Below are 15,368 nucleotides of genomic sequence, written 5' to 3'. Positions count from 1 at the left end.
GATAATGTTTTTTGATTGTTTACTTAAATAAATCATATGTGGTGGTATGTACGGATTAAGCCTGTATTAAGGCTTAACATAGCCCCACACAGCTTAACACAGCCGTCAGTGGACCCCTTGTGTGGGGCTCACGGGCAAATTTAAGGAATAGGAAGCTCTTAAACTGAATCTAGATGCAGGTGTTTGATAATTCGGGTTGTTTGGGTGAGTGTGTTGTTGTTGTTATGGGTTGGGTACGTGACCACCGCTGGGGATCCTGGTAGTCAGCATAGTGATCGTGGGATCCCGGAGGCGGAATGCCGACAGGAGGGAGGCAAGTGCAATAAGCCCCTTGTGGGCTCGCTGCACTAGCCACGTTGCGGGCTCGGTGGCGAGCTGCGTTCGCCACAGGATCTATTCCCACTTTATGGGTGTCGTGGACACCCACGAGTGGGAAAAGTCCCTGCTAGTCAGCATACCGACTATCGGGATTTAGAGGGGGCAGGATGATGCCGTCGATAATGTGTCACTTCCCATTGTTATAAAGTATGTTCTTTTATGTTAATCTTTACTTACTGTTCACAAAAGATGGTTGTCCCACCGCAGCATAGTACTCTAGTCACAGAGTGATACTTTCATGTGATATGGAGTTTTATTGAGGTCTAAATAAGAGTAATGATGAATGGTTGTTTCATATGTTTGTGGCACGTGTTCCACCCAAACCAAAAGTCTTTCCTCTACACTGGCTGTTTGTGTTTCATTGTGGAATGCAAACCGGAGGTTATTAAAATTAATCAGCTAACGTCTGTCCGGTCCTCAACATGCATGTGCAGAGGAACCTAGGGTCGCACGCCACCCCTCCATCAGCTCCCACTGCAGTGCACTATGGGATAGACCCAGAGAACCATTCTGTACCAGGAAGGGGCAAGTTTATACTGCAGGGGAGGGAGCAGGACAGACTGTGGGACAGGGAGGCTCATACGCTGGGTCCGTTTACTAGTCTATTACACTGAAATGCCAAACGTCATGGGATAGTATGTAAAGGTAATGTTAGGTAGCTTGTGTTCATTCTACAACCTGCACTTTTCAAAACCCATGACTTTCCTCTTTCCTGCCTGGGGTGTTGCTCTCTGCTGTGGTGCTTCTAGCACTGTCTGGTCTGTATCTCAGTTCTGAGATACAGACCAGACTATGCTTGAAGAACCAAAGAAGAGAGCGACACCTACATCAGAAAAAAGGAACGTCACGGGTTTTGGAAGGTGCAGGGTGCTAAAATGGACACTAAGGTAGCGCCACCATACGGTGACGTCTTGGAAATGCCAATCTGAATCGTGTTGACTATATAGCGGAATCCCTCAGACAATTGAATAATCAAGAACATTATTACATCTTAAAGGGAGACCCGACATTAAAATTCCAGTCAGAACTAAAAACTTTACTAGAAGGAGCCTTAGACTCGGGAATTATCACCAGAGATATATATCATTTTCTATTTTCCACTCACCCTCACATTCCGGTTTTTTATTATTTACCCAAAATTCACAAATCCCTCACTACACCTCCCGGGAGACCTATTATTTCAGGAATTGATTCTTTAACTTCAAACCTTTCTTTTTATGTGGACTCTTTTCTTCAATCCAGAGTGTCCTCATTGAGGTCTCATATTAAGGATACCACACATTTTTTAAATTTACTAAATACCATCACGTGGAAAGAATCATATGCGTTTCTCACTTTGGATGTATCTGCGTTATACACAAATATCCCTCATTCATTGGGTTGTGAAGTAATTAAAAGGAGATTGGATATTGATGATGACCTCAGTGAGGAACAAAAATCCTTTCTCATCTCTTCCATATCCTTCATTCTATCACACAATTATTTTTTGTTTCTTGGTGACTTTTTTCTTCAGGTAATGGGCACGGCCATGGGGACCAGGTTCGCACCCAGCTATGCCAACCTCTACATGGGGGAGTTTGAACAAACCCATGTGTGGGGTGGCGGCTGGGGGGCGAGCCTGGTCCTCTATGGCCGCTACATTGATGACCTTTTTATCATTTGGGATGGGGATCTACACTCCGCCACACAGTTTATTCAGTCACTGTCACACAACAAGTACAACCTCACTTTCACTTCCACTTTTCACACCACAAAAATTAATTTTTTAGATATCGATATAGAGATTATTAATAATAAAATAGTCACGTCCACATTTAGTAAAAAGACCAACACCAACTCTTTTCTACACTTTACCAGTGCACATTTCAAACCATGCAAGCAAAATATTCCTAAGGGACAACTTATCCGCCTTAGAAGAAACTGCTCCAATTTTGCCACTTTCACCGAACAAGCTGACACCCTACTCACTTCTTTTAGAGAGTGTGGGTATCCAGATAATATTCTTCAAAAGGCCCTCATGGAGGTTTCTGATTTGGATAGAAATAGTCTCCTACAATACCATCCTAAAAAAGAAGATGATCTCACCAAAAAAGATAGGAGTTCCGCATTTATATGCAAATTTAATAGTTGTGCAGGACAGATACGTAGTATAATAAACAGAAACTTCAAAATTTTAAAACAGGACCGTATCTTGGTGGAGACACTTCCCGAGGTTCCACAAATCATTTATAGAAAAAGTAAGTCTTTAAAAACCCTTTTAGCTCCGAGTCTGTTGAAAAAAGTAGAGAATAAAGACCGCACCAGAAAACAGGAATCAGGTTCTGAATGGTTGACAAGTAAACCATCTGGCTTCTTTCATTGTGGCAAGAATAAATGCCAAGTTTGTTTCCATACACCGAGGAAAACAGTGTTTATCGAATTACCAAATAAAATAGATACTTATTGTATCAAATCATTTATGAACTGAGATTCCTCCTATGTAATTTATCTTCTTTGGTGCAGTTGCCACTTATATTATGTGGGCCGCACCACCAGAAAATTGCGTACCAGGTTCATGGAACATAAAAGAAATATTGCCAAAGGCTTTCTCAAACATAGTGTGTCTCGACATTTCTATTCCATACATCAGAAAGATCCTGGTTGTCTCTCTATCTTAGCGTTGGAACACATAGTCCCTACGGGGAGAGGCGGTGACAGATTCTCGCTATTATGTAAGAGAGAAATTTACTGGATGCTTCAGTTTAACTCAGTACACCCTTCTGGTCTAAATGAGACAATGGAACTGAATGTAGTGGTTTAAAATTCAAAGAATTCATGTGGAAATATGTCATATGATAAATGCTTTCATGATAATCCCCTGTTATCAACCACCCCCGAACCCAGTAGGTACAGGTGACAAATCCGTGTCACCAGTGTGTGGTCTGTATGGCCCTGGAGGCTTCCACGCAACCCTTGACGGGACAGTGGTCACACCTGTCAGCACGTTCAGGGTGAGCGGTCATACGAATTTATTCGATTGTTTGGGAACTCCTGTCAACTGGAGTCACTCCACGGCTGTACAGCCACCCTCTGCTTTCGTTTGGGTGGGGATAACTTGGGTTTAATATGTCCGATGAATACTCCCAGTATTAAAATGTATTTATAATTACCTCCTAAGATTCGTTATGAGACAGTTTTCTCCAGATACTGAACATCACTAAAGATCCATTGCTGTGACAAGCTCACTTACAACTACAATGAGTACTATTATTCCATCAATTATTACTGTATTTACCCCTTCTAGCGATCCTAAAGGGTTTATCATGAGATAAGGACATCCACATTTAAACGTCACCGATAGGGGTTAAATATTTTGAAAAAAATTAAAAAATATAAAAAATAATAAAAAACATAAAAAATAAAAAATAATAATACAAAATAATAAACATATAGTGTTCTCTCTCTAAGTGGGATGAGTGTTATCGTACTTTCTATAACCTATATGTAATATATCATGTGTTCCTAATAAGTTTCTATCATATGACTAATGTTGGTCATGGGGGCTATGTAATAATATATTTTAGATCGATATATCTAACAGAAAATGATTTTCAGTAATTGTCGGTATAATGATTATGTTATATTAAATGTATATGTTTATTTTTTATTTGTGCTTGATTAGCCCATTAGTGGGAATATGTTTTCACCGCTATATAATTGTAAACCTCTGAGGACTGGTCACATGACAGCGGGACGAAGGCTACGTACACCACGTCGGTGCATGTTAAGGTTGCTTAGCAACCGGTTTTGTCAACTTGTTTCCAATGTACTATACCTCTAGTCCTCCGGAGTCCCGGTCACATGACAGCGGGACTACGTTCTCGTGCACCACGCTGGTGCACGTACAGGTCGCCTAGCAACCAGGGCGCCCCTCTAAATCAATTTCATTGGTTACCACCTGTCACGTGACCGGGAAGGAGTGCACAGTGCTCTACGGAGTCCCGGAGATTAACCTCCCTACCTCCATACATCAGATTGGGGATATTCTTGTAAGTAATATAGATTGCAGGGATACTAGAATTCCGGAAATCGGGGGAGGGAGTGTAAGGAATCAATCGTGTTTAATTAGAGGATGATGTCCACAATACTCAGGGGGCGAGTCATGTGACTATATTGACCTTTGACCCTCCTAATATGGGTATATATTTTATTGATGTGTTGATTTTTTAAAGTTTCTTTTTAATATGGGTTTGCCTCCCATTGATCTCTATATATATTGTAAGTATACGGTCTATAGAATTTCTTTGTTTTAAACATGACTGTGGATGATTAAATAGTTTTACATCACACCTGCGGGGCATCAGGTCATTAAATGGGGTTTAAATAGATCCCAAAAATCAGATTGAGCTATACTTCTGATGAAGCTAGGTGATCTAGCCTAGGGAAACGCGTTAAGTGTTGAAGCTGCTACGACCACTACAAGTGTCCCACTCTAAAGACGGATCCAGATATGGACTTTCAAATTTTGCCATTGGAACTCTGAGGGATTTCATCTATACAGCACCGATTGGAGAGACACAGTTTGTTTACAATGCCACAGCTTGCCTGCTGATAAAATCACCAAACTTCTGGAAGTCTCCATCAACACGGGTAATACCAGCTGTATTTATTTCCTCTCCCCAGGGAACTTTGCATACGGCACTCAGTCCGGGATCCTTTGTGGACACTAAAAGCAGCCTTTTAAAATATTCTTCAGCTCCATTTATGCCCTAATTTCACGATCACATCTGAATTTCATGTTTTTGATATTTTTAGCTTGATGTATAGGTAATAAATTTTATGTTATTTTTATTGAAATCGATCCACAGTCATTTATTAATATTGGAGAAACACATAAGCGCCAGTTTACATTTCTCTTGGAAATGCCAAGACCTGTATCAGAGATGGGACATTTCAATTTCAAAGTTGGGCGGAAATTCAACATTCCTCGATCTACGGTGTCACATGTATAATAGGAATAATTCATGGAAGGCATTGACACCCATCATTGATAGCGCAGTGGAAAACCACGGGTGCTTAAGGATTAGGATTCTGGACAGAATTGTCTGTGGTAACAGAAGCGACACTGGCTCAAATCACATCAACATTCAATGTAGGAGGTACCAGATGCCTACCCAACAGGTCAGTGCAGTGTTCTGTAGCTTCCATTGGAAATGGAAGCATAAGACCCACCAGAGTGACCCTGTTAACACTATGACAACAAAGTTCTTCACCTGAGCTTGTTACATTGCTCATTGGGGGACTGACAACATGTGGCATGGTCCAATCAGTCACCGTTCCAGTTGTTTTGATAGTGTTCATTCTAGCACCCTGCACCTTTCAAAATAAATGCAGTTCCCCTGTCCTGCCTGGGGTGTCGCTCTCTGCTGTGGTGCTTCTCAGCACACTTTGATCTGTTACTCAGTGCTGTGATACAGACCTGTGTCTGCTGAGATGCACCAGAGCAGAGAATGACACCCCAGGCAGGAAAGAGGAACTGCGCCTCATTTGAAAGGTGCAGGGTGCTAGAATGAACACTATTTGAGCTGATGGTAGGGTAACGCAGACACCATTAGGCCATGGAGCAGAGTCGTCAACAAGCCACAGAGCAGGCTGGTGGTGGTTCCATAATGGTGTGGGGTGTGTTACATGGTATGGGTAGGGTCCACTGATTCACTACATTGCATGGTGACTATTTGCACCCCCTCATGGACTTCATGTATCCCAATAACGATGGAATATTCCAGCAGGATAATTCACTGCATCACAGGTCCAAGTTGTCCAGAAATGGTTCGATGAGCATTCTTGAGAGTTTCGACGAATGGGGTGCACATCACGTTCGCCCGACATGAACGGAATCGACATGAATCGGAATTGGGACACACCCGAGATCCTGCACCTACAAATATCACTGAGCTGTGGGAAGATATCCAAATGGTATGGGTCATCATCTTTCCAGAGGTCTTCCGTCCACTGATGGATTCAAAGCCACACTGAGTCGCTCCAATTTGCTTGGCTAGAGAGCATCCTGCATGATACTAGGCAACTATACCATGACTTTTGGCATTTCAGTGTATATAATGAGCTAAGGCCATGTGTCTACCACAGGATCAGTAGACAGCTGCAGGGAGACCCCATCATCTCCATTCCCTTACAGCTCTCACTGGCTGCCTGGACATCACTGTCTCAACATAAACAATAACAGCCCTGCATCATACAAACACACCCACTCTCCTCACCCAAGTATTTCAACCCCAGTTACACACTGAGATTCTCCAAGTCACCAGCCACAGGATGGTGGACATGGGAGGTGCCACATCACAGGGGAGGAACAGTGGGGAGGACAAGCAACACAAGAGGTGCCTGGATTAGGGCTCACAATGAGCCCTGAAGAAAGAGGGCAAAGCGTGTATAGGCTTCTCCAGGTCAGTGTGGGCACCATTATATCAGTCATGGTTGATAGAGAAACATGGTAGGAGTGGAAGGAAGACGGGGTTAAAGAAGGAGAGACAGATGGTAAAATCAGGTAAAGAGGAACAGATAGGGAAAGAATTGGACAAAAAATAACTGTTGTACTGGGATGCCAGCACCGGTATGTTAGGTAGATAAGACTTAGGTCGACAGTGTCTAGGTCGAGCACTATTGGTCGACATGGTTTCTAGGTTGACAGGGACTCTAGGTTGACATGTACTAGGTCGACATGAGAAAAAGATCGACATGAGGTTTTTTTTTCCTTTTTTTGGTGTCGTATTCTCCGTACAGTAATAGGGAACACCAATTAGTGCACTGTGTCCCTTCGCATGGCTTGCTTCACTCACAATTGTAGTCCACGTGAATCGTAAAGTATGAAAAAGTTCTAAAAATTAAACAAAATGTGAAAAATTCATGTCGACCTTATGTTATGTCGATCTCAAGTCCCTGTCGACCAATTGTGGTCGACCTAAAGACCGGATCCCGCCAGCACCAGTGGGTTAACTTTGTAAAATCAGTGATGAATCTTGATCTTATGTTTAATCAATAAATGTTTTCTTTGCAGAATAAAAACACAACTTCTGCCTTTCTTCACGCACTGTATTGCAGATGGGAGCGAGTGCCGCAGACGACTACTACTCATCTCCCTTGTAGCGCCAAAACCCACCTTTCTAAACTATTGTCACACTGCAGGAATTGCAGTTTGGGTGTCTAAAAGCACAACTATTTGTACTCTGCACCTCAGAAGGGTGTGAGCAGAAATAATGGGCGCCCACAGCACATGTAACTGATCTGCAAAACAATTGAATAGTTCCGTCAGGCGTGAAAAAAACAATTGAATTCCCCACATAAAGTGTAAACATTTTGAAACTTTAAAAACCTGAACACTAGCTTTAAAAAGTTCACACTTCAAGTACAGTACATACAGATGGGTCCACGGTTATCTTGGCTAGTTTTCTGCGCCTAGGCACAACATGGTTTATTAACATAAACCCTTCATCTATTGTTCTCAGCTGCAATACAATACAGAGAACAATACAGCAGGGGATTAAGTCATGAATGCAGGAGATTAAATCTGATTGACCTGGCTCAATTAATCCTAATAAAAGGTCAAGATAAACATGGACCCATCTGTAAAGCAAATTTTTCCCTGCATCAGATGCAAGTACCAGACCACAGGATTACAGGAATATCTAACAGACTATTTATACAGCACAAACATAATAAGATTTTACTCACCGGTAAATCTATTTCTCGTAGTCCGTAGTGGATGCTGGGAACTCCGCAAGGACCATGGGGGAATAGCGGGCTCCGAAGGAGGCTGGGCACTCTAGAAAGATTTATGACTACCTGGTGTGCACTGGCTCCTCCCACTATGACCCTCCTCCAAGCCTCAGTTAGGACACTGTGCCCGGACGAGCTGACATAATAAGGAAGGATTTTGAATCCCGGGTAAGACTCATACCAGCCACACCAATCACACCGTACAACTCGTGATACTATATCCAGTTTGACAGTATGAAAACAACTGAGCCTCTCAACAGATGGCTCAACAATAACCCTTTAGTTAGCAATACCTATTTACAAGTATTGCAGACAATCCGCACTTGGGATGGGCGCCCAGCATCCACTACGGACTACGAGAAATAGATTTACCGGTGAGTAAAATCTTATTTTCTCTGACGTCCTAGTGGATGCTGGGAACTCCGAAAGGACCATGGGGATTATACCAAAGCTCCCAAACGGGCGGGAGAGTGCGGATGACTCTGCAGCACCGAATAAGAGAACTCAAGGTCCTCCTCAGCCAGGGTATCAAATTTGTAGAATTTTGCAAACGTGTTTGCCCCTGACCAAGAAACAGCTCGGCAAAGTTGTAAAGCCGAGACCCCTCGGGCAGCCGCCCAAGATGAGCCCACCTTCCCTGTGGAATGGGCTTTCACTGATTTAAGATGCGGCAGTCCAGCCGCAGAATGCGCCTGCTGAATCGTGTCACAGATCCAGCGAGCGATAGTCTGCGTAGAAGCAGGAGCACCCAGCCTGTTGGGTGCATACAGGATAAATAGCGAGTCAATTTTCTTGACTCTAGCCGTCCTGGAAACATAATTTTTTCAAGGCCCTGACTACGTCCAGTAACTTGGAATCCTCCAAGTCCCTAGTAGCCGCAGGCACCACAATAGGTTGGTTCAAGTGAAAAACTGATACCACCTTAGGGAGAAACTGGGGACGAGTCCTCAATTCTGCCCTATCCATATGGAAAATCAGATAAGGACTTTTATATGACAAAGCCGCCAATTCTGATACACGCCTGGCCGAAGCCAAGGCCAATAACATGACCACTTTCCGCGTGAGATATTTTAGATCCACGGTTTTTAGTGGTTCAAACCAATGTGATTTTAAGAAACTCAACACCACGTTGAGATCCCAAGGTGCCACTGGAGGCACAACCGGGGGCTGAATATGCAGCACTCCTTTCACAATGTCTGAACTTCAGGTACTGAAGCTAATTCTTTCTGGAAGAAAAAAATCGACAGAGCCGAGATCTGTATCTTAATGGAGCCTAATTTTAGGCCCATAGACACTCCTGCTTGTAGGAAATGCAGAAATCGACCTAGTTGAAATTCCTCTGTTGGGGCCTTTTGTGGCCTCACACCAAGCAACATATTTCCGCCATATGCGGTGATGTTTTGCAGTTACATCTTTCCTGGCTTGAATCAGCGTAGGAATGACTACCTCCGGAATGCCCTTTTCCTTTAGGATCCGGCGTTCAACCGCCATGCCATCAAAACGTAGCCGCGGTAAGTCTTGGAACAGACAGGGCCCCTGCTGCAGCAGGTCCTGTCTGAGCGGCAGAGGCCATGGGTCCTCTGATATAATTTCTTGAAGTTCTGGGTACCAGGCTCTTCTTGGCCAATCCGGAACCACGAGTATCGTTCTTACTCCTCGCCTTCTTATTATTCTCAGTACCTTTGGTATGAGAGGCAGAGGGGGGAACACATAAACCGACTGGTACACCCACGGTGTTACCAGAGCGTCCACAGCTATCGCCTGAAGGTCCCTTGACCTGGCGCAATATCTTTTATAGCTTTTTGTGTCTGCTGAGAAGATCTGCTTCCCAGTTGTCCACTTCCGGGACTGAACACTGCTGACAGTGCTAATACATGATTTTCCGCCCATCGGAGAATCCTTGTGGCTTCTGCCATCGCCATCCTGCTTCTTGTGCCGCCCTGTTGGTTTACATGGGCGACTGCCGTGATGTTGCCTGATTGGATCAGGACCGGCTGGTTTTGAAGCAGAGGCCTTGCCTGACTCAGGGCATTGTAAATGGCCCTCTGTTCCAGAATATTTATGTAGGGAAGTCACCTGACTTGACCAAAGTCCCTGGAAGTTTCTTCCCTGTGTGACTGCCCCCCAGCCTCAAAGGCTGGCATCCATGGTCACTAGGACCTAGTCCTGTATGTCGAACCCTGCGGCCCTCTTGAAGATGGGCACTCTGCAGCCACTACAGTAGAGATACCCTGGTCCTTGGAGACAGGGTTATCAGCCTAATGCATCTGAAGATGCGACCCGGACCACTTGTCTAACAGGTCCCCCTGAAAAGTTCTTGCATGGAACCTGCCGAATGGGATTGCTTCGTAGGAAGCTATCATTTTTCCCAGGACTCGCGTGCAATGATGCACCGATAACTGTTTTGGCTTCAGGAGGTCTCTGACTAGAGATGACAGCTCCTTGGCTTTCTCCTCCGGGAGAAACACTTATTTCTGGTCTGTGTCCAGAACCATCCCCAGGAACAGTAGACGTGTCGTAGGAACCAGCTGTGACTCTGGACTGTTTAGAATCCAACCGTGCTGTTGTAGCACTTTCCAAAATAGTGCTACCCCGACTAGCAACTGCTCCTTGGACCTCGCCCTTATAAGGAGATTGTCCAAGTATGGGATAATTAAAACTCCCCTTTTTCGAAGGAGTATCATCATTCCGGCCATTACCATGGTAACACCCTCGGTGCCATGTACAGTCCAAACGGCAGAGTCTGGACTTGGTAATGGTAATCCTGTACCACAAATCTGAGGTACTCCTGGCGAGGATAGTAAATAGGGACATGCAGGTAAGCATCCTTGATGTCCCGGGATACCATGTAATCCCCCTCGTCCAGGCTTGCAATAACCGCCCTGAGCGATTCCATCTTGAACTTGAATTTTTTATGTATGTGTTCAAGGATTTTAAATATAAAAAAGGGTCACACCGAACCATGCGGTTTCGGTACCCCAAACCGTGTGGAATAGTAACCCCGTCCTTGTTGGAGTAGGGGCACCTTAAGTATTACCTTCTGGGAATACAGCTTATTAATTGCCTCTAGCACAGCCTCCCTGCCTGAGGGAGTTGTCGGCAAGGCATATTTGAGGAAACGGCGGGGGGAAGACATCTCGAATTCCAGCTTGTACCCCTGAAATACTACTTGAATGAAACAGGGATCCACCTGTGAGCGAGCCCACTAATCGCTGAATTTTTTGAGACGGACCCCCACCGTACCTGGCTACACCTGTGGAGCCCCCGCGTCATGCTGTGGACTCAGAGGAAGCGAGAGAAGAATTATGATTCTGGGAACAGGCTGACTGGTGCAGATTTTTCCCTCTTCCCTTGTCTCTGTACAGAAAGGAAGCGCCTTTGACCCGCTTGCTTTTCTGAAGCCGAAAGGACTGTACCTGATAATACAGTGCTTTCTTAGTCTGTGAGGAAAACTGAGGTAAAAATATTTCTTCCCAGCTGTTTCTGCGGATACGAGGTCCCAGAGACCATCCCCAAATAATTCCTCACCCTTATAAGGCAGAATCTCTATGCGCCATTTAAGGTCAGCATCACCTGTCCAGTGACAGGTCTCTAATACCCTCCTGACAGAATGGACATTACATTCATTTTGGATGCCAGCCGGCAAAATATCCCTCTGTGCATCCCTCATATATAAGACGACGTCTTTAATATGTTCTCATGTTTGACAGGGTCACCGACCACGCTGCAGCAGCACGCTCTGCAGGTTTCAGTCTAGTACCTGAGTGTGTAAATACAGACTTCAGGATAGCCTCCTGCTTTTTATCAACAGGTACCTTCAAAGTGGCCGTTCCTAAAACGGCAGTGCCACCTATTTTGACAACCGTGTGAGCGCCTTATTCACCCTAGGGGATATCTCCCAGCGTAACTTATCCTCTGGCGGGAAAAGGTACGCCATCAGTAACTTTTTAGAAATTACCAGTTTCTTATCAGGGGGAACCCACGCTTTTCACACACTTCATTCATTCATCTGATGGGGGAACAAAACACTGCCTGCTTTTTCTCCCCAAACATAAAAACCCATTTTTAGAGGTTAATGTCAGAAATGTGTAACACATTTTTTATTGCCGGGATCAAGTCACGGATGTTCCTAGTGGATTGTGTATATGTCTCAACCTTGTCGACACTGGAGTCAGACTCCGTGTCGACATCTGTGTCTGCCATCTGAATGAGCGGGCGTTTTTGAGCCCCTGATGGCCTTTGAGACGCCTGGGCAGGCACGGGCTGAGAAGCCGGCTGTCCCACAGCTGTTACGTCATCCACCCTTTTATGTAAGGAGTTGACACTGTCGGTTAATACCTTTTACCTAACCATCCACTCTGGTGTCGGCCCCACAGGGGGCGACATCACATTTATCGGCATCTGCTCAGTCACTATATAAGCCTCCTCCTCAAACATGTCGACACAGCTGTACCGACACACCGCACACACACAGGGAATGCTCTGATTGAGGACAGGACCCACGAAGCCCTTTGGGGAGACAGAGAGAGAGTATGCCAGCACACACCAGAGCGCTATATAATGTGGGGATTAACACTATAACTGAGTGAAATTTCCCCAATAGCTGCTTGTATATACAATATTGCGCCTAAATTTAGTGCCCCCCCCCTCTCTTTTTAACCCTTTGAGCCTGAAAACTACAGGGGAGAGCCTGGAGAGCTTTCTTCCAGCTGCACTGTGAAGAGAAAATGGCGCCAGTGTGTCTGAGGGAGATAGCTCCGCCCCTTTTCCGCAGCCTATTCTCCCGCTTTTTTCTGGATTCTGGCAGGGGTATTTACCACATATATAGCCTCTGGGGCTATATATTGTGGTATTTTTGCCAGCCAAGGTGTTTTCATTGCTGCTCAGGGCGCCCCCCCCAAGCGCCCTGCACCCTCAGTGACCGGAGTGTGAAGTGTGTATGAGGAGCAATGGCGCACAGCTGCAGTGCTGTGCGCTACCTTGGTGAAGACTGATGTCTTCTGCCGCCGTTTTTCCGGACCTCTTCTTGCTTCTGGCTCTGTAAGGGGGACGGCGGCGCGGCTCCGGGACCGAACACCAAGGACTGGGCCTGCGGTCGATCCCTCTGGAGCTAATGGTGTCCAGTAGCCTAAGAAGCCCAATCCGGCTGCAAGCAGGCGAGTTCGCTTCTTCTCCCCTTAGTCCCTCGCTGCAGTGAGCCTGTTGCCAGCAGGTCTCATTGAAAATAAAAAACCTAAATCTATACTTTCTTTCTAAGGGCTCAGGAGAGCCCCTAGTGTGCATCCAACCTCGGCCGGGCACAAGATCTAACTGAGGCTTGGAGGAGGGTCATAGTGGGAGGAGCCAGTGCACACCAGGTAGTCATAAATCTTTCTAGAGTGCCCAGCCTCCTTCGGAGCCCGCTATTCCCCCATGGTCCTTTCGGAGTTCCCAGCATCCACTAGGACGTCAGAGAAAACTGGTTTTACTTTTTATACAGTAGATGCAGATGCAGATGCAGTGGTTCCCAAACTCGGTCCTCAAGATCCCCTAACGGTTCGCCTTTTCCAGGTCACCTGTGGATTTTTAGAATGTGACAGCTGGTGATGCACAATGCACCTGCCGGGTGACCTGGAAAACATGAACTGTCAGGGGTCCTTGAGGACAGTTTAGGTACCACTGCTACAGCTCTAAAGCTGTGAAACTGCAAGTTCCAGCATGTCTTTGCCAGTCCAGAAGAGACCAGTTAACCATCTTAAATAGCATATAGAGTGCAAACACAGGTAGTCTATGGTTCTGTTGATGTAGAACTATAGGTCCCAGCATGCTTGACCAATATATAACCAGCTCACATACTGTACACAGTGCAGATGCAGCTGTAGCACAAGTAACATCATGTTTCATGGACTAGGAGCAATATGTAACCGGCTTACATGCCACATACAGTGCAGACACATCGCACTAATGCTGTAGAACTACAAATCCCAGATAGCCTGATAAATACCTCACCTACAATACACAGCTCACAAACAGGCAACTTATGTCTCTGCTGCTTTAGAACTACAAGTCTCAAACTAGCACAGGTCTACAGCACGATCACAGAGAGGACATGACAGCTGCAACACCTTCCTGTCCCCCTCTGATCTACAGACAGACCTCCCCCAATTCTTACTTCTTTAGATCAACGCTGAACAGTCCCAGGCCAGCCGGTGTGGAGCTGCCCCCGCCCGGTGTGGCCTCCTGTGCCAGCTCTGTAGACTCTCCGCCGCCTCCGCCAGTGCTGTAGTCCTGGTTGTACGTGAGGCCCGTGCTGGAGTTAGACATGGAGCCGCTCATAGTGGAACGTGTACTAGGTCGTAGTGCCGGTGATGAGGAAGTGTGACAGTACGGCAGCGCACAGCAACTGCTGTCAGCACTACGGAAGCCGGGACGGGAGGAGAGCGGGGATCACGTGACGTGAGGTGCGCTAAGCAGCTGACACGGCGCCGACGCTGAGGAGAAGACAGAACAGCAGCTGGCTGGTGGGAAATACGGCCTGACCAATCAGAAGCTGGAAACGCCAATAGGGGTGTGTCAGGCCGTGTGAAACAAGTGTCACGTGGTGTTACCTTCCAAAAGTAGCTAGTGTTGACGTCACGACGCATCGTTTATAAAGGAGAGTCATCAGGCTTTCTAAACAGATGTTACTCATAGCAACCAGCCAGATTCTATTTTCTAGTTCGTTTTATAAACATAGCTAGAATCGGATTGGTTGTTACACTCAACATCTCTTATTCTTTACAGAAATTTGTAAGACAGTATGCAGAGCCGACCCTAATCAATATGATGCCCTAGGCAAGATTTTTGCTGGTGCACCCTAGCACCACTAGTTCCGCCTCTGACCCTGCACGCCTTTCCCATCACCCTCAGTCATAGCAGTACTCATTTTGGTGCTCCTACCACCTATATTTTAAACTGGAACAGTGCGCACATTCGTCCTGCAGCCCAAAAAGGGGCGTGTTCTTTTGGGAAGGGGCATGGTCACACAATAGTACCCTCAATTCAAATTCCGCCACACAGTAGTGCAACTTTATTCACATTATATCATGCGATAGTGTCCCTTCTTCATGTTACATCACAAAGTAGTACCTCTTTAACGTATATACATTACATACCCTACCCTCCAACATTTTAAACAGAAAAATCGGTACAAATCCAAAAAGGGGCGTGGTCGCGGGTATACTTTTAATGGAAGTTTG

General features: G+C 45.6%; 1 protein-coding gene across 2 annotated transcripts in view; it reads right to left on the bottom strand.

Moving 5' to 3' along the window:
• Nucleotides 1-14,730, bottom strand: part of AP3B1 (adaptor related protein complex 3 subunit beta 1) — a 494,777-nt gene extending 480,047 nt beyond the window's left edge. The window contains exon 1 of one of the 2 annotated variants that reach the window (XM_063963639.1): nucleotides 14,303-14,730. In XM_063963639.1, the coding sequence (XP_063819709.1) occupies nucleotides 14,303-14,466 (164 nt within the window). In that variant the 5' untranslated portion in view covers nucleotides 14,467-14,730. The remainder of the gene's footprint in view (nucleotides 1-14,302) is intronic. The other variant, XM_063963638.1, reaches the window with a different exon arrangement.
• Between the last annotated feature and the right edge of the window lie 638 nt (nucleotides 14,731-15,368).

The sequence above is a fragment of the Pseudophryne corroboree genome, chromosome 1 (genome assembly GCF_028390025.1).
Source record: "Pseudophryne corroboree isolate aPseCor3 chromosome 1, aPseCor3.hap2, whole genome shotgun sequence".
Lineage (NCBI taxonomy): Eukaryota > Metazoa > Chordata > Amphibia > Anura > Myobatrachidae > Pseudophryne > Pseudophryne corroboree.
This window is presented reverse-complemented; position numbering and strand designations above follow the sequence as displayed.